The sequence below is a fragment of the Crocodylus siamensis genome, chromosome 1 (genome assembly GCF_052110815.1).
Source record: "Crocodylus siamensis isolate JL-2025a chromosome 1, ASM5211081v1, whole genome shotgun sequence".
NCBI classification, from domain to species: Eukaryota; Metazoa; Chordata; order Crocodylia; family Crocodylidae; genus Crocodylus; species Crocodylus siamensis.
Genome location: NC_143395.1, coordinates 226,131,877 through 226,151,935, shown reverse-complemented (window position 1 = coordinate 226,151,935; position 20,059 = coordinate 226,131,877). Strand labels below are relative to the sequence as shown.

The window sequence follows — 20,059 nt, the reverse complement described above, 5'->3', positions numbered from 1 at the left end:
CTGTGAAGTATAAGCTACTTAGAAGGTTACATACCTCAAATTATTTACAAAGAATAATGAATATGGACATTAGTTTTCAAGCTAACTGCACTCAGTAAAGATATGGGGATGCCAAAAACAAAATGTACTTTGGCTTCCCCTATTTTAACAATTTATTATTTCATCTATAACTCCTAGTAACATGCTTTCGCATATTCACAAAACCAGCAGCGTAAACTTTGGGTACAGAGTTTCCTTGCTTCACAATTTTATTATACAACTAATTAAATTTTTTGTTTGCTTTCCATAATTCAGGGAAAATTTAATGTGGACCACAACATAGGAACAATGCCGTTCAAGCTGCTATATTTTTACTACGGTGCTTAATAATTTTCTTCCTGAGAACTGCAGAGTATCAAACAGCAACTGAAAAGTTGTTGAAATGTTCCTACCTGGAAGCACGAACTCACTTACGTTTCAGGATGTGACAAAACTTTCACTACCCTGATACCCTTAGAAGTATTCCAAGCTGAACTACTCTCATGCCCACACATTAGACCATTGGGGGCCAATGTTTTTGTTAGACACCAATTACCCCCAGACCCTCCCAAAGTGCCAGTCAGACCTTATCCTTCCTGATCTGCAGCTCTGCACCTCCTGCCTGATCAACTGCTCTGGTTTTGTTTCTTTTCTTGTGATCCCTTCCCTGTGTACCACCATGCCGCCTGCCTTCTCCTTAGTCTGCTGCATGCCACACACAGAGGCTACCCATACCAGTTGTGGCACCCTCGCTGCAGGTTGGCCACCCCAGCATTAGACATCTCCCCATTATGTGTAAGATAATTACTCTCTCCCAAAAAAGCAATGCCTTTCCGTTTTCCAGATTATTAATCTGTATTCTTAACATTTTGCTGCTATATCCTCAGGTTTTTCCTTAAAGGTGTTATGAGCCTTGATTGGAAGGTTCTTGTAAAATTTAAAACAGTCTGAAACTACAATTCTTACATGGATTCGAACTCCATTCCAGTATGTAATGTTTTTATCTCATACTGAATCATGGTTAGAAAAATATAAAGGAACTGACTTTACTATCCCACCATCCTGGAATATAGAACTAGAGTACTGCCCAAGGCTGGGCACATTATAAAGATATAGATCTCTCTATACCCATTATATCACCAATAGCCAAATATCTGTATCTATGACTGTACCTGTATCTAGCAATAGATAACTTGGCTACTGGTAGTATAATTAATGCTTATCCATTCAAAGCCAGCAGTGACTTTATATGGTCAACTCTTGGTAGGAATGGAATTAGTCATGCAAAAATACGTAGAAATTGTACCACTAAACTTGATTAAGTTTAGATTCAAATAGACCTGAAATCAAAGGAGGATTGGATTTTCATGCACATTGCCCTATATGCACCAATTTGTTATAACCACATGACTCAGTGAAGCATATATTTAAACTGATTTTCTGTATCTTCTGAAAGTATAGTCTTTACCATGTGTGCTATTTATTAACAGCACTATTATCAAGAATGTCATACCAACACTTGGCCCCATTAATCTTAACAGTTTCTTTAACAACCAGACAAGAGGTTAATTGGGTTTTCCCCACCTCTTTCTAGGATGGTAATAAGAGACTTTGAGACAAGATGCTGTCTATTCTGCTACCGCTCTATGTCCCTTCAAACAGCTAAAATATAAACCACCCACAACATATAATCATAAAGACTCAAAACTAGCAGGCTCATAACTATAATTCCAAGCTATGGACTTTGATCATGTCTGCACATATGGAACTGCACTGCAAAGAAGTTTTTACACACACCACAATATATCCTCAGAAAGCTCTAATCCTCAATCACAGTTAATTTCTGTAACTTTTGATAAAAATAAGGTTGTTTTACTTACTCCCATAATGCTTGCTTACAGAGTTAAGTTTTACCACTCAAGTTACTTCCTATATGAAATCTCAACCGTGAGAAAGGCTGAAGTGATCTGAACAAAAAGGAAAATAAGTCTGAAATTACTGAGCTCTCATCCCAGTTTTGACAATGGATTCTTTCTTTGCCTTTGGTCAAGATAATATCTCTACCCTTTCTCTTCCTTCCCCACATCTGTAAAATGGAAATAAACCTTAGCTACCTCACTAGGTGGCTATAGTGATTACACTTAAAGAAGAACACTATAATGCAAAACACTGGTAGTTTAGGCCTCAAAACCAAATCCTTATCACTGGGCAAGGCCTCTAAGACTGCAGAGCTCCACTAATTTCACCAAGGCTACATGGACACAAAAGGGGCTGCTCATGTGCATTAGACTGAGAGAGAGACGGTCCTGAAACAGGATTTAAAGCCACAATCATAATCAGGCAGGGTTCTAACTATTTTTGGTTTTAATCCCTGTTTTTGATTTAGCTAGAGGAGAAACTGACCTTCCTTCGTGCACTGCTGAGTGAAGCTAAGAGACTTAACATTTGTTTGGCAACATATTCAATTTGTTCAAATGCACCCTTTTCACTAGAAGTACCAAATGCTAAGCTTAAGCGGTAAGTTACAGCAGTCTGACACCATGACATCACCCTGTCTGGTATACTTTAATGCAATTTAGAAACAAAATTTGATTAACTGACAGCAGCTTAAAGAGGATACATTAAAGATCCAAACTGAGGACATTTATCCAGTGAAACGAAAGAGAAAAACTGTAAAGGATCCAGCCTGTCTGATGAAACCTGCACAATACGCCACATGCTGCTTGTTGTGATGCTCTACTGTAACAATGACAATGGTGTCCTATAAAAGTTGAGCAATTCCTAATGCTACAGTTTTCAAGTGGTTTCAAAAGCCACTGAAGCAGAAAGGAAAAATTAAACACTATGCACCTTAAACATGGTGCAAGGATGTCCTGTTTTCAAAATGAAAATATCTGGGCCCTGAAGAACAGTACGCACCTCTAAACAGATTATTCCTGGGTGTTTTCTATTTACAGTACTCTGAAGAGTAACAGGGATAACTTTATCAAAGTTTCTGGAGTAGCACCCATATACAACAGAGATAGGACCTACAAAAAGGGGCTGTACTATTATGTATAAATAATGTAAGATTCCAACAACATCAGAATGGAAGAGCAGATAAAGATTCCAACTATTCCATGTGGCAGATGCATTAACAAATTTAATAAATACCTTGCTCTTATTTAACATGCATCTCTCTATATAAAATATTTGCCTTTTACAAGAAAAGTTAGTAGTAACTAGCCCAACTTGTCAGAGAGTGAAAGCATTCAAATTCAAGTCTTAGAGATCTAACCCTTCTGTTCCAAGACTAGATCCTAAAAGGAATTAAAGCCTCAACACCTAAACTGAAGCTGTCAAGTGTCAACTGTCCCCCACTTAAGGCCCTTATCTACCCAGCCATGCTGCCTCCTGAAGCTACCCATAAAACAACCCAACAAACCCCGATTTCAGTAAAGCACCTTTTTTCCTATTTTGTAAATTATTTATAGCAAGTTGCTGCTTCCCTAATGTACTATTTTATTAAAGATGCCCATCTGGCTCAGAAATCAGCATGTAGATGCTGCAAAGGAGGTCTAGAAAATTATGGTCCATCACAATAAATCTTCATCAGTAAAGCACATTTCCAGTTTCAAAGTAAACACTTGAAGACACTGCCAGTGTGGTTTAAAAAAAAAATCCATTTCACAAATGCACACCAAAATATTCAAATATGAAGTATTTGTTACACATCTGTTTCCTCCAAGGATAATAAGCCATTTCTCCCCCTCCCATAGACATTGTTACAAACACAAACATATGTATATGACTGTCATGAGAATGCTTTACCGGATGATTAGCTTAAATTAAATTTATGCTCAAAAGGTCTCATCTGCTGACTAACAATCCAATCCAGAGAAAAACATAAGGACCAAGAACAAGGAACATAAGAGCAAGAACTAAGTTAACCAGTTTTCTCACACTTCTTTAAATCCTGAGTCATTTGAAAATACTTTTACCTATCAACAGCCTAAAGCAAATACATGTACCTTCCTCCATATAAAGAAAAAAAAAAAAAAAAGAAAGAAAAAAGAAAACATAGCCAGAGGCCAACAAAATGGACAGTGGGTTTAAACAGCCAGAAAGGAGAGTCCCTCTCCATCAAGGGTGCACACAGCATTGCAAAGAAATCTGCCTAAAGATGCGCTTTCCCCATCCGTAGCTCTGCAAATGCCTCCCCTTCCCCCAACAGCAAGACGTGACACACAAAACTCACCACTTTGTCCATTAGCTTCCAAGTCTTCTCCACAGTCCTGCGGTCAGCAGCTGCTTGCTTTGGGGGCCCCACTGCATCCTGAATAGCATCAATGAAGCCCAGAATGCGCCCTTTGCGGGGGTTTCCTCCTCGGCCACCTGGGTTCCGGCCGTTCGTGGAATTGGCCATCTGGGGTCCGAGCTAACCCAGGGAAGGGAGAGAAAGAGGAATGAAAGAAGAGAATCACAAGGGGGCCTGAAAATGCTTTGCTGCAAAATGAACAGACAAACAAGTAAGGAAACAGCCAGGTTTCATTTCCACTCCCCCACCCCCCAGGAAAAGCAAGAGGGCCTGTTGGGGAACTAGCTTAACTTTTCAGGATGAGCTTGAATAAACCCACCTGGGCTGAGTTTACACTGTCTGGAGTGCCCCTGGATGTGCGCTTGATACCAGCATAAACAAGTCGCGAGGAAATGCATACATGTGAATGGGCAGGCAGGGGCTTGACAACCTAATCCCCCCACACTCACTAAACAGATGTACACAACAACCACCACATGCACTCCCTACCTAGATTTCCCTCCAGAGCCCCAGCCGACTGCAGGGGACTCCAGTACAAGCAGGGCCAAGGAGAGGAAAGGGACTTGCAGGCAGAGTGGGTGGGGGCAACCCCAAAGGGAGTTTGGCATGTGCCATGTTAAAAATAACAGTGACAGGCAGCCAGACGACACACACAGCTGCAAGACAACAAAAAGCGACTACACATCCAGGGAGGGAAGAAGTGGTGCATGTGCACATACATATACATATTATATACTATTTGTGTGTGTGTATATATGTGCACATGCATGCATGTGCATATACACACATACCTGAGTCTGTCTGTGTGTACATATATGTATACATACAAATGTGTATACACTTCATTGTATATGGTGTTTGTGTGTGTATATACACACACACACACACACACACTCAGTCTGTGTAATGTGTGTACACATATACACACACAGACTTATATGCACCTATATAATGCACACATTACATACAGACTCAGAGGTGTGCGTGTGTATACACACACAGTGCATGTACATACATACACACACATAATACACACACACCCGAGTCTGTGTACACTGTGTGCGCATGTTTGTGTACACGTACACACACACACACTCGAGTCTGCTTGTACACACATACACAGAGTATATAATACAGTGCCTACACTACAAACGTACAGCACGACATACACACACGCATGTGTACACACACCCCCTTCCCCCCAGCCCCGCACCGCCCGGTACCTGCACGTCCGCGCCCCGTCCCCGTTCCTGTTCCCGTCCGGTAGCAGCTGCCGACAGCGAGATCAGGCGCCGGCGCCCGAGTTCCCCGCCCCACCGGGCGCCCTCCCGTTCAGCGCCCGCGGCCGACGCCGCGTCGTGGCGGACAGGCACCGTCCCCGCTGCCCCGTCCCGCGCCGCGCCGGGCCCCTAGCGGACGCTGTGCGGAGCGAGGGCGAGCGCCGAGGAGTCGTAGGGCCAGTGGCGGCCCGACTCGTGCCGCCCCGCACCGCGCTCCGAGAACAGCCCGCCGGCTCCCCTGCCTCGCACCGGGGAAGTGAGGCACGGGCGGGCCCTAACGGCCCCGCCCCCCGCAGCCCCGCCTACACACGCGTCCAGCCCCAAGTTCCCTACCGCGCGTGCGCGGGGAGAGGACCGCGGCGGGGGTGGGGAGCAGGAGAAAAGAGAGCGGCGCCGGGCTCCTTTCCAGTGGCGGTTTCGAAGCCTGGCCTACAGCCAATCAGAAGCGGTTCGGTCCGACGAGCCGGCAGCCAATTGGGTGGGAGGTGGAGGTATGGGGGCGGGGCGGGGCGGGGCTTGTTCCGGGCTCATAGGGCAGGAGACTGCGGGGCTGGGTCAGAAGAAGGGGAGGGAAGACCCAAGGCTCGGATTGATGTGGGAAGGAGCCAATGAGAGGCCCGTACATGGAAGTGGGAGGGGCTTCCGGTCCCACCTCCTGACCTGGCACTGCTGAGCTCTGTGCTGGGGGCGGTGTAGATTTGTGTGTTGTGGGGGGAGGTTTCTGGTGGGTCTTGCTTCAAGTCTCCCCCAGTTGGGGGAGTTGTGCTGCTTTGCACCACAAGCATGAAGCACCTCCAGCTGGAGGCAGGGAAGTGCCCTGAGCTTGCCTGACCAGATTACCCAAAGTGCTGCCTGTTTGCAAAATTCATGAGTCAGTCCCCACTCAAGGAGAAAAAGTCCTTCCATCCCCCCCTTCCCTCCTTTTATGGACTTTGAGCCTTTGAGTCACATTTTCTAAATGTTTCTCTGCTGCCTTTTGGACTCGCACCTTGTTGGGGTTATTTGACCCCAGCCATCTTTCCTGCCCAGGGCAGGGGGGCTGGACCCAATGATGTCAGGAGGTCCCTTCCAGCCCTGAACTTCTGTGAATCTGTGACAGAAGTCTTCCATCCCTGCCATGAAAGCTGCACCTGCTGTCACAGGACTCCAGAAGCTGGAGCCTTAAGTATCACATCCTGCAATGCAGTTGTGGGAGGTGATACCAATGCTGGCTCCATTTAAAAACCTTCTCCATGGAAATATTGAAAAATAGTTCTTCTTCCTCTCTATCCCTACACTTTGGCAGGGGCATTCTTTGTCAGGGCATGGTAGGAATGTGCATGTGGGTGTTAGGGACAAATTATCCCCTCAAATGCTCATGTTACCTATGTGTGCCGGGAACATGAGCTTTGCACGTAAGAGGGACAGAGTGCTGGCATTCAGCCCTTTGTGTGGAGACCTGAGAGCAGGAGGTTATTAAGAGTGTTCCTTTTAGACCAAGTTATTTTCCCTGCACAAATGCTACAGTTCATATTAAAATAGTTGATGCTTTGTGTTTGTGAAAGAGCAGTTATTTAGGGAAGAAATCATTTCCAAGCTCTGGTTCTCTGAAAATTATGTCCTTAACAGGTGTTCTCCAAGTTGCACCACCCACAGGATTATGTGTATAGTAGTGAAAGAACTAGGTTTATTTAGCCTAGAGAAGAGATGACTGAAGGTGGGATCTGATACCAGTCTTCAGACACCTGAAGAGATGCCGTAAGGAGAACGAAGGTGGGCTTTTCTTCGTGGCTGTAGGGAACCTGCTTAGGCATAATGGCCTCAAAACTGCAACAAGAAATTTAGATTGGAGTTTAGGAAGAGCTAACTAGGAGGGTAAGCATTGGAACAGGCTATTGAGAGTCATTGTGGACTCCCCGGAAATGTTCAAGCGCAGGTTAGACAGGCAGGGATGATCTGCCTTAAGCAGAAGGCTGGACCAGATGATTTCATAATGTGCTTCCCAGCCTTATTTTCATGTGATCTTATATATTTGTGCCGCTAAAATAACCAAAAAAAAGGAAGAGAAGTTCAACTGTTGTGTTCATAAACTAAGATCTGCCTCATTGCCATTCTTATCTATATTGTCATTTAATAAATATCCTGAATGCAAGTATACTTTTTATTTATTTAAGAAGTGTGCATCCATTACTTTTGGGCAAAGGTACAACAGTAAAATCCTATTAATAAAGTTTTTGAGCAGTGGTTATTGTTTCTCTCCATCTTTAAAATAGGAATTGGCAAGTCACTGCCTAAATGGATTTTAAGGTTTCTCATTTCACTGTAGCCTTTGTAAAATACTCTGTTTCCTGTGTTGAAACAGAGTCTCCAGACACTTTCTACAGCAGTTGCTCCTAAACGTTTTCTGTTCAGCCTTGGGATGGATTGGTTTGCGATGGACTGACTATTAAAACCCCGAACACCATGCCCAGTTATTTTTGCCATTGTCAGTTTTCAGCCAGTTTTCTTTTATTCAATCCTTATTTGTTTGGTTTGCATTTTTCTTTTGCACAGTTTTTATGGGTTTCCCATCCCATTCCCTGGGCAGCAGAAAACTGTTCTTAGCTCCAGGGTGAATCGTGCTCTTGCAGTTTACCTGAGTGCTGTGCTAGCTTGGTTATGTATAGGCTGCAACCTGCAACCCTGTTTACATGAATTGCTTTGTTTGGAGGACAGCCAGCTTCATTAGGAAAATCTGTAGGATCAGAGGTTCAGTGTGAATGGTTTGAAAGGAGTCACTTTTCAGTCACGCCCTGTACAATAAGCACAGGTATTCTAGGAATTAGAGTCTCCGGAGAGTCGAGTGGAAGCAAGACCTCCTAAGAGAAGGCCACCGTGCTATAAAAAACCCTGATACTGTCTCAGCACAGGGGAAGGTAGAGCAGAGGCAAGATTTTACATGTTTAAGAGAAAGCTGGAGGGTACAGCTTTAGCTTACTGGCATACATAGTGGTCCCTCTGGGGCAAAGACACAGTGAAAGGACCATGAAGAGGTTGATGGAGGTCTTCTGGGAAGTAGGCTGAAAGAAAAATGAGCAGAAAAAAAGCAGAGAGCTGTTGTAAAGGAAGGTACCGGCCTGTGTTCTGTAGCAGAGGAGATCGTAAGTCCCTCTGATGCTAACAAGAGTGGTGGTGTGAAAGCATTGTAGAACAGGATTGGAAAATTTTGTGACCCATGCCTTGTGAAAGAATGAACCACAACCACCCAGTGCAATTCATGTAGCCCTGCACTGAAGCCTGAAGAACTATGCCGCACGGGACAAAATAACAATGGAGCTGGAAATCATAGAACTTTAGCGCTGCAATGGTTTATGCTCAGTCTATGATCCTCACCCCACCAGGACCACTGCGGGTTTCTCCAGACATGAAAATAATGGTTTGTATTACTGGTCCTGAGTGAATCAGGGAAGACATCTAGGTATGTTCCAGGTTGACTGGAAACAAGGGGAATATTTTCTCTCGTTCTCTCACCAGCTACTTAAAAATGCTATTTACTTTGGTGCTACCTATCAATGAGTATGGTTCAAAAGCTGTTCTTTGTCTTTTCTTTTCTTAACTCCAGCTCTGATGGGATAAATTTTAATCGGTATGCTCCGCAGTGTTAACAAGGGGCCAGACTCTGTCCATATTTATACCCCTATAAGGAAGATAAGGTAGTGGTCCTATGCATATTCCTTAAAGGATATACAGTTAATATAGTATGATATACAGTTAATGTAGTGTATAGTAGATTGATTCAAGTTTGCATGACACTCAGTATTATACTATTGATGTCTGTTATTTCAAAATGTGAATATTAAGAGCTACGCCTCTCTGACTAAAACATTGATCAATCCTTCTAAGTATCCTAATGTTCAAAAGCGTCTATCGGTATTCTGACTGGTTAGGTAGGGTATTTTGAAAAGGCAGTGCAAGTACTGCCTTTGGATGTATGCATTCTACAGTACGCTGTGAGATAACAGCTCAATGTTTACAAATTTGACAAAGGTCAGGCTCAAATACAGTGCTTCTCAGGTGCTTGCCAGAAGGTAGCTGGTCATTGTACACTGCTAAGTCCAAAACAGACAACAGACTATAATTAAGTATTTTTCTGGAGCCGTCAAATCCATCTATTCTGCAAGAAAGGGAAATCCCTTCTCAGGGATTCTATAGTTTCAGGGCTATTTATTTTTAAACATATTTTTAATGAATCCTTTTACTAATAAAAATAAGTATTATATCTTAGCCTTCCAGCAACACTACTTAATATCCTATTACCAGGTCCTGTCACTTGCAGTAACCATTATGACTATTTAAAATGGCATAATAAGTAATAAAGAAAGGATTTTTTAAATGTTTCATTAACTATTTCATAATGCCCTCAAATGTGCTAGGTTTTTACAACTATAAGGACATAAGAAAACTTAATCCACTTACTTATGATTTGGGAGATAATTCAGTTGCCAGCTAGTATTAAGTATAATTATGTCCAAATAAGCTTTCAGAACGGAACACATTTACATGTTCTACCATAGTAAATTTATAGACAGCAAACAAAACTAATTACCTCCAGCATTAAGGATTCACTTACCAATTATTAACATGAGCATAAACAATTAACCCAAGTTTTATTACAGGGCTTAAAAAATAAATCCAGTAATAGCATTAGCCTTAGATTGCCACAATAATTTTGCAAGTAATCAGGCCAAATTACTTAATTTTTTTTTACCTGATGTTCTCCTAATTATGAAGTCCTCAGTTCTCCACTCCTTTTGTCTTGGTTTGTTATGCTTTCCAGAAATCTCCAAACTATGTTACAGTTACAAAATAGGAAGTTTTTTTGTCCTGGTAGCTTGACTTAAAATTGCCACGGGGCAGCTCCATAAAAAAATTGCTCCTTAATGTTTGTACAGTGGGTATCCATTCTTGGCCACAGTCCTGAAATTAGTTCCCTGTGAGGAAGGCTCATTTAACTTGTTTCTACTGATTTATAAAGCTGGATCAGTTTGGAATTTTATATCTGCATCCTACAATATAGAGCCTTTCATCTCTAGGTCAGCTTAACAAAATATTTAATGAAATAAATAATGAAATATGTAATGTATATGGAGATCTATCAAGTTTGGGCTTGTGGCACATTAGCAAGCCAAACTGGTGACACTTGTGCCTCCTTAGGCCAGTCTGTGGCAGTAATTTTTTTTTCTTAGATCTGGTCACTTTCAGAAGCCTTAAAATGCTTTCTCTTTTTGTTTGGTGCAAGTTAAAAGGACAAGCCAAAGTATCCAATGTATTGTTTCTCTTGTAAAGTACAACAGAATAATTTGCTTTACTTACAAGCAATTACAGACTACAGTATTCATTTGCAGGATAATGAAAACTAATTGTACACTGCCAGACCTGTCTGTGTTTACATACACACTTCACTAGTGTGCTCATAGCTGTAAACTTGACAAAAACACAACCCACTTCAGAACATAGCTCCTTAATATATTGTATTAAAAAAAGCATGTCGGCTTAATTTAGAAACAACATACCCCTGAGGGAACAATTTTATATGCATTGTTCTGTTTCATTTCTGTTATTAATTACATCCATCTGTTGAAGCAGGTGCAAAGGGCTCTAACAAAGTTCTATCATTCTAACACCACCTCTTTAATTTGCCCCATCTGTGCTGTAACATAAAAATTTATCATCTCCAAATCGTGGTTTCTTTTTTCCCCCTCTGTTGGCAATTGCCAGGATCTTATTTTTTGAATATATGGCTTGTAAAACAATAACTTTGGTATTTCCCTCAAGCATTCTATTTAATATCCTGTCCCAATTACATTGGGACTGTAAAAGCATCGCCTCTTCCATTAAAAAATATTTCTTCCTTAGCCAGCTTTCTAAGATTTTCAAATTATGGTAAGTGCTTGTTTGCGAAGCACGTTCTGTGTAGCATGTTCCAGAGCTACAGTTGCTTTACCCTGAAACAAAGCAAACATATCTCCACTGATAACTTTTTATAATTCAAGACAAATTTCTTTCCTCCTTTTTATGAGGTAAATCTGGAGTAATCCTCTTAGTCAGAATTTGGCCAATGTTACTGGTAGTCCTAGTCAAAATGTTTTGAATGAGAAATTCTCTTTTGATTTTGAGAAAATCAGTCTTTTTGTCTAAATCAACTTTGAAAGCATTTACTTTTTTTAATGGTTCTTTTAAAAAAAATGGAATTTGAAAAAAAATGCCCAATGAAATACAAGTTTAAGCTTTTCAAAGTTGGGGAGTAAGAGTATTCTTCCTTTTGGCCAGTCTAGCATGTTGTGAATCTCTGAAGATGCACTGTATCCTGATTACATCCTTATGTTACTATAAATTTGTTGTGTGTCTTCCTCTTTGTTGCACGTTTACATTTTTGAGAAATTTGGCTAGGTGCAGACAGTATACCTTTTTTTCAGTTGCTTCAGGATACAGATTATTCTCTGCTGGAGTCTACTTTTCCTCTTCCTTATTCACCTAACTCTAAAGTAAAAGATATTTTAATCTGAAAGATTGTGAAAAATCTTTTAGGTAGCAAGAACAGGTTTTAAAGAATACAGTTATGTACTTTGTTTTACTTTAGATCATTTGTCCACCTTGGCTATGAAAGAATCTGAGGTTTTTAAGTATTGGCAGAATAGTTCAGATGAACAGTTTTTAAAGGAGTTTGCAAGCAGCCTGTCAGCAATTAATTATCGATAGTGCAGTGGATCCCATTGTGCTCCCTTTTCCTTCATTGGGAAGGCTGATTTTTTTTTTTTTTTTTTTTAAGAAAAATGAAAAATAATGAATTGGAAACTTCTGGAAAAATAATTGGGATTTTTGGCTTTGAAACATTTGTGTTAATGCACGAGGTAGTCATGCACGCATTTTAGAGTTACAGACAATAATATGAATAACAGCAACAACTATTTGTGAATACACTTTTCATTATTTATTAAATCCACATGTATCAGGGAACACTTTCATTTCTGGTTAGTCTCAGATGAAGATACTTTCCCTCAGATGAAATTTAAGAGGCAGATAAACTAGATCTGGCAACAAAATTAGATTCTGAAATGATCTGTAGATTTTTATACCCTTCTTCATTTTTGTCATATACAGTGCTACTTGTCCAGGTTCATTGTCTAGGCAGTCAAAGGGTATCTAACAGAACGATTTGGCTTCACAGAAAATATTTTTAAGGTGTCATTCATTATTGATGATACAGCTCTATTCTAGTGTCTTTGCAAGCTGTCATCTGAACTCTGCTCTCAAGTCTTTTAATTGCCACTTGCGGGGGAATGCAAAATAAGTTACACTGTCTGCTAAGCCTGTACTGCTAGCAGCTTCCTCATATTCCTGCTTGTTTTTAAGAATTTACACCTTATACAACATTTCTTGTCCGGCATCAAAGTATGTTTTCACCACAGCAAAAAACTTTCTGCTCTAATTCTGTGTAACTCAGTTCTTCCATGAAATTAGCTCTTTCTTGGCACAGCTGAAAATAAACAAACTATGTAGGACTGTTCCTCTGTACAGCCCCAAATCCTCCATGTTCCAAGGCAGATTCTTACATGCTTTATCCAGCTTCTTCAGAAGATAGCAAAACTGTTTCCCAAGTCTTGATGCTAACGAAAAATAGAAATACTTGTGATTATAGCTGAGCATCTCTGAGAACAAACGTATAATGTTGGCAGTGGGTACAGTATGCCTCGGTGTACAGTATTCAGTCTTTCAGTTCAGCAATTTAGCAGCTCCAAGTATGTGACAGAAAAAGGTGGATTTCTGGTCAGGCATCAGCTTGAACACTGTCTGATTTTTCACTTCTTTTTTTGTCGGGGGAGAGGATGGGAAGGGAGAAGGAGGACAGTCTAAGGGCTATAAAGTTTCTGAAGAAACTTTGTCAGTTTGCTTAGTATCTAAAAGAGATGTAGAATTTGTGTTTTAATCCATTCTTTTATTCTGGTATAGGTAAGTATCAGCAACTCAGAGTGTCCTAAATGTTGGTAATCTAATCCAGTGCTATATCTATATTGGCTATCCTTTGATATGAGAATGATGTCTTCTGCGGCAGATTACTCAGTGGCTGAAGAGTTTTAAGGTGGCTGAAGAGTTCAATCCATGTTCTGCAATTTTTTTTCCATAGATATGCCAAGTGGTGCTTTGGTGGGGGGCACAACTGTTAGCCAGGAAGTTCTGTGCTTTCCTTCCTCCTCTGCCATTTCTCAGCTTCCTGAGCAAAATGGTACTCTTTGAAGTGGACTGTAGCCTGAAGTATGGTGCAGCACCATTGAAATCTGTTACCAGCCAGCATTTCCCAATTTGTAGGGTTGATGCCACCTTCCTTAAGGTATGCTTTTAAGGTGTTCTTGTAGTGTTTCCTCTGTCCTCCGCAGGTCTTCTTACCTTGACTAAGTTGAGAGAAGAGAACTTTCTTTGGGAAATGAGTTTCAACCATCTGCACACAGTGGCCATCCCAGCTGTGTTGATGTTTCATTATCTTTGCTTCAGTGCTGGTTATGTTAACTGCAGAGGGGATGCTAGCATTGCTGCAGTAGTCTTCCCAACTAATGTGAAGGATCTTCCTCAGGTAACACTGATGGAGCTATTCTAGGCACTTTAGATCTGCAGATCTCAGTCAGTAAAGACTTGGCGAAGCAGCTTTCCAAAGGATACACTGGCACAGCGACTGACTGGGAGAGGTCACTGCCAAAGTATGGAAAATGCTCAATGTTTTCCAGCAGTTCTCCACCAATGGTAATTTGTGAGGGGAGGGGGTAGCACCTTTGAAGCACCTTTGTCTTCCCAGTGTTAAGGGAGAGTCCCAGGCTGTAGTAGGCACCTGAGAAAAGGTCAAGGGTGGACTGCGGACCAGTCTCAGTGTGCATGAGAATAACACAAGTCATCAGTGTCCAGAAGGTTAGTGATGCTGGTCTAGATAACTTTTGTTTTGCTGTGAAGCTGCCACAGAGTGAAAAGCTGACTGTCCATTCGATACTCAACCCCAATTCTGGGAGGAAGGTGGTCATGGATGAGAATCAAAATTACAGCGAGATAGATGGAAAAAAAGGTTGAGGAGATGATACAGCCCTGCTTCACACCAGTACGAACTGCAACTGGGTCTATCTCTGATCCACTGCAGAGGCCTGTGGCGGTCATCCCATCAGGGTCTTGCCTGAGGACACTGATGAACTTCAGTGGACAACCAAACCTAGTCAGCACCTTCCATAAGGCTTCAAGACTGATGGAGTTCGAAGGCCTTGGTTAGGTCAGTGAATGCCATAAACCACTCCTAGTGTTTCTCTCTACACTTCTCCTTGATCAGTTGTGCAACAAAAATCATGTTGGTGGTACCCCAATATAGTCTAAAGCCACACTGGAATTCTGGGAAGGACATCTTCAGTAAGGGGAGGAAGCGATTGAGAAGGATGCTGTCAAAAATTCACCCTATAAGGTTGTGGTCCTCACCTCCCAGGGGTCCTGTGTGGGAAGGAATCCAAGAATATTGCCATCTCCTATATGAAATGGTCTGCTCTCTCCCCTCCCATGTCTTGATGGAATACTCAATCGTATTGGGAGCTGGACTTAGCAGAACAGACGATAACTCTGAGCTGTTCCCCAGAGCTCCTTCATGGGGCTCCTCCTCCCCATTCAGTGTGCACAACACCCCATTCTTACCACATCACTACTGTTAGTCAGTATCTCAGATCTTAGCTTTCTTAGCCTGGCAACTCTCTCCGCAGCATCTTCTCCCTCCCTGAGGAAACTACAGATAGGACATTGACAACCCAGAGAAAGTTGATATGATCAAGGGGCCAATAAGTAGGCAGTTGAATATGCCATGGACCCAGCTGGCTTGACCCACATTCTTAACTCCAACAAAATAAAGGAAACAAAGGTCAGTGTGTCTTCCCCAGACCTGGTCATCTGAAATTTCTGCCAGGCCAGTGTTCTGGCAGTACAGTCCACAGTCTTCAAACTCGACCCACTTGGGTCACCAGGTAAGATTATAAAGTAAAGAAAAGAAATTAAAAGCAAAGGAAATTAAACAACTCCTTTTGGCTCCACAGAGTGATCTTGCCCTCACTAGGGCTGACAATGTTGGCTCTTCCTGCTTCTGAGTCCTGGCTCTGATTCAGCCGGTCTTGCCACTCCTGCCTCCTGCTGTGGTACTTCCTCACATGGAGGTCCTCCAACATCCTTTGCTGCTCAGATCCAGGAACCTACTTTTCTCGCAGCAGTCCAAGATCTAAGGGAGAGCTCCCCAGCATCTCTAGCTCCTCCATGCTGGACTCTCTACCTGGCTTCCTCTCTCCAGGGCTGGAAGTAGCTGGTCTTGGGCTCCTCCCTCTAATCTGGAGGGAGCACTGGCTTTGAAACTACAGTGGTGGCTTTGGGGCATGGGTCAGGGCTTCTTCCTCCGCCAACATAAGTATTTTCCCTTCTGTTGCCTTGGGTATGGAGCACTGTTCTTCTCTCATTTCTTCACAGATGTGAGTAAGAATCTCCCTGGCAACAGAGAGGAAGGCAATGCCTTGGCAATTCCTACACACTGACTTGTCCCCTTTCTTGAAGATGGTCACAATGTTGGCATTCTTTAAGTCAGGTAGAACCTCCTCATTAAGTCATATTTTGATAAGAAGTGAAATTTTTGTTTAATGCTATTCTACCAATTTTGAAAACCTCTGTGGGGATGCCGTCTGGGCCTGGCACCTTATTGTTCTTGGTCTGAGTGATGGCATGCCAGACTTCCTTAAAGGATGGGGGATCAGCAAGAGGTTCTATTACTGGCTGTTGAGGGATGGACTTGATGGTGGCAACTGAGGCCTCAGATGCATGGTTGAACAGAGTCTTGAAGTGCTCCTTCCAGTGTTGCTTGATAGATATTGTCCATGAGAAGGGTGGAGCCATCCTGGGGTTGCAAAATGGTTGGGCCATTGGAACGTAGTCCATGGATGGCTTTTATTGCTTGAAAGAAGCTTCTAATGTCATGTTGGTCAACAAAACTCTGGATCTCCATGGCTTGCCACCACTGGTTCTAGATGTCCTGTAGCCTACTGTCAACTACAGCTTTGTACCAATGGTAAGCCTCTCGTTTGTGCTGGTTGGAGAGTTTATTTTGCCAGCTACAGAGCGCAGCTCTCTTCTGATGGATAAGGACTAGGATTTCCTCATTGTTCTTGTCAAACCAATCTTGGTGACAGTAAGTGGAGTATCCAGTTGATTCAATGCATGCCTTATGAATAACATTCTTCAGCTCTTCCCAATGTTACTAGATGTCTTTGATGTCATCAGGTCACAGAGCCTCTCAGTAAGGCACCGCTGAAGAACCTTGCATCTAACTTGGTCTTGGAGTGCACTGATGTTAAATCTCTTCTGCATTCCTTTTGGTTCTTTACGGTGTTGTGGTGCAAGGTGCATATCCATGATTGATCTGACTAAATGGTGATCCATCCAGCAGTCATCTGCACCTCCCAGGACTCGTGTGATTTGGACATCAGTACAATGGGCAGGCTCTGACAATATAGTCAAGAAGATGCTAGTGATTGGAGAGTGGATGTTTCCAAGTGGTCTCATATTTGTCACTCTGTCTGCAGGTGGTATTCGTGATGAGCAAGTCATGCTCTGCACATTTGCTGAGGAGAAGGATACCATTGGAGCGGACTTTCCCCACCCCTGCTTTCCCAGTGGTACCATTCCAGAGTTCAGAGTGTTGCCCAACTCTTGCGTTGAAATCACTCATGAGGATGAGCTTGTCTTCCTGGTCAGGACTGCATCAAGAGTACAATAGAACTGCTTCTTGTTGACTTCTTCATCGTCAAGTGTGGGGGCATGCGCACCAATGACTATAGGGGCTTACACACTGATGATGGTGGTTGTTACTAAGCTTGAGGTGGAGAGTTATAAGGCATTCATTAATGCCCACAGGGAGTTCTGAAAGCTGGCTGACAATCTTTTTCTTGATGGCAAACCCAGCCCCATGAATGTACCTCTCTTCATGGTGACTTTTCTTTCCAGAAAAAGGTGTAGTGACCTCCTTCTTATTTCAGCTGGACCTCATCTGCCCAGCGGGTTTTGCTTAGGGCAGCAATATTGATTTCATATCTTGCAAGTTCTCTAGCTATAGTGGTTCTTCTTTCAGGATGCTCAGTGTTTGGGTAGTCCATGAGAGTGCAAATATTCCATATGGCAAAGTTCAGTATTTTATTTTGTTAGTAAATAGAGTGATCCCACTGGATACAGCAATCCAGTCATGGGAGTTTGAGACAGCCTATATTTAGAGCACCTCTTCTAGCCCATTCCCCATTCAGGATGAGCAGAGAGGATTCTAAAGAGGGCTGCTCAGGAATTGCCACAGCTACCAAATTGTACTTCTGTCTCAGTAAGGGCAAAATTGCCATCACACAACCACTGCCTACATGCAGATTTGTGACTAAGAACTCCCAGAAATCACTGTTCCTGTCCCCGCCACCACTCATCCATTGCTGCAGGACTTGGTTTGTGAGAGATGTTAACATCCCTGGTAGAAGACTGCATGTGACATGGGGAAGCCGGTGTGCAAGCAACAACCACATGAGCTTGACAGGAGGAAGCCCTGAACCCAGTGGCAAGGATATCTGAGACAACCAGAGACTTTCATCTCACTGCAGCCCTCATCAGCCTTCACATCCACAGACAACCACAAGGTCCTCAAGTATGCCTGTTCCACAATTACAATCCTCTCATCTTGTTGTGGTGGAGAGGCTTGTGTGTTCCAATGACCCTTAGAGCTATGTCATGTGGAGTCTTGTACTCCTGGTATGGTCTCCCCCAGTGAACAGATCTGAGGTGAGGTCCCAGACAAAGCATGGTCCAAACTCCTGAAGACCCCAATCCTATAAAGAAAGACTAGAATAACTCTTTCTTTCCCTTGACTGAATTAAATCACACCTTTTAATCTTCCATAGAGATCATGGCTATGACTTCCAAAAGTGAAGAGGATTTTTGAGAGCCTCACTGTCTAGAAATCTAATACGAGACACCTTAAAAGGCACTTGATTTTCAGAAGGTCTGTGTTTAGAGCTGTCTCAAGCTGTGTACCTTAAAACTGAAGCATCACAAATCATTTGCTACGTTTAAAAATCTTATGTGCCTTCTGTGGCAGAATGCTCCTCTATCTCCCCCAAAAAACTCTGCTTTGTGACAATTTGGTTAACATGGGCCCTGCAGAAGGCAGACATCCCATCTCTTTAGGTAACCTGAGTTGGATACATTCCTAAGGGAGGGGGAAACCTGCTTCCTCTGCTATGTGACTGGCATCACATACCTGGGTGAGAGGCTTACACTCCCTATTGTTCTAAGCAATGCCAACCTGACTGGGAGGGGTCGACTGGCAACCAGTGATGCATTTCAAATTGATTGCCTGGCAGCCAACAGGTGCTGGCCTCCATTGGACCAGGTAAATAAGGGCTATATAAGTTAAGGACTGCCCAGGAGGAGGTGCAGTAGCCATGATGAAAACTAAGAGAAGAGCTGAACCATCTGAAACTTGCTCTCTCTCTCAAAACTCATGATCAGTGAACTGCCTGCCTCCAGAGGGAATCTCCACCTGCCTCTGGATGATACTCGTGCGTATGCTACCTGAGATCTAACTAGATATATAGCTTGCAGGAACTCAGATGCATGATCAAAGGCTACCCAGCCACCCTGTTTGCTCTATGGGATTTCTCTGATACTGCTCAACCCTGTACCCTATTCCAAACTTACTTCTTGTAATCAATAAAGTTCTTCTTTGTACCTAGCATGGGAGACTTATTGGGAGTGGGTCTAGATTATGCCTTTGGGTTCCCTTGGTTCAGCTGACTAAGGGAGACCACTATTTGTGCTTCAGAGTAAGGGAAGTACCCCAAGTTCTTGAAGTGAGTCAAGTACCCTCAAGGGCTACTAGACCTGTGTTTCCCAGGGGGCACAGAGCCAGGATCAGTACAGACCCTGGGTGGTGGCGGCACTACCCCCAGAGTAGCAGGTGTGCTCCAGGAAAGGGGTTGGCTAGACTTGAAGCACCCCCAGGGAGGTACTCAGAGCCTGGAAGGTGGTTGGGCACAGTGAGGTGGGTGGCTCAGCACAGGAGCACCCCCTACTATCCTGCCACACCTATAGCCTAGCTCATTTTTTTTAGCAGTTATTTTAGGAGGATTGCCTGTCTCTTTAGCATACAGTCTTAAAGTGGAACCCATTCAGGGCCATTCTGAACCAGTCTCCAATAGGGCTGTGCAAAATTTCACCGGCTATTTCGTTTTGACACTTTCAACCAATTTCGTGGTCAAAACAGCAAAATCGTAATGAAACAAAGGCTATCAAAATAGCCTTGAAACAAAACAAGGCTGGTCGAAATGTTTTGAAAGTTGACAGATCTTACGATGATAGGCTGAGAGCCACGGGACTCTTTAGCCTGGAAAAGCGCAGGCTCAGGGGTGACCTGATGGCC

The 20,059-nt window shown here is 42.9% G+C and overlaps 1 protein-coding gene across 1 annotated transcript in view; it reads right to left on the bottom strand.

The window, feature by feature from the left end:
- The window catches only part of CBLB (Cbl proto-oncogene B), a 175,440-nt gene extending 169,611 nt beyond the window's left edge, over nucleotides 1-5,829 (bottom strand). The window contains exons 1-2 of the mRNA XM_090058252.1: nucleotides 5,539-5,829; nucleotides 4,256-4,435 (exon numbers count right to left, since the gene is read on the bottom strand). Coding sequence (XP_089914378.1) covers nucleotides 4,256-4,423 — 168 coding nt within the window. The 5' untranslated portion in view covers nucleotides 4,424-4,435; nucleotides 5,539-5,829. The remainder of the gene's footprint in view (nucleotides 1-4,255; nucleotides 4,436-5,538) is intronic.
- Nucleotides 5,830-20,059: the final 14,230 nt, after the last annotated feature.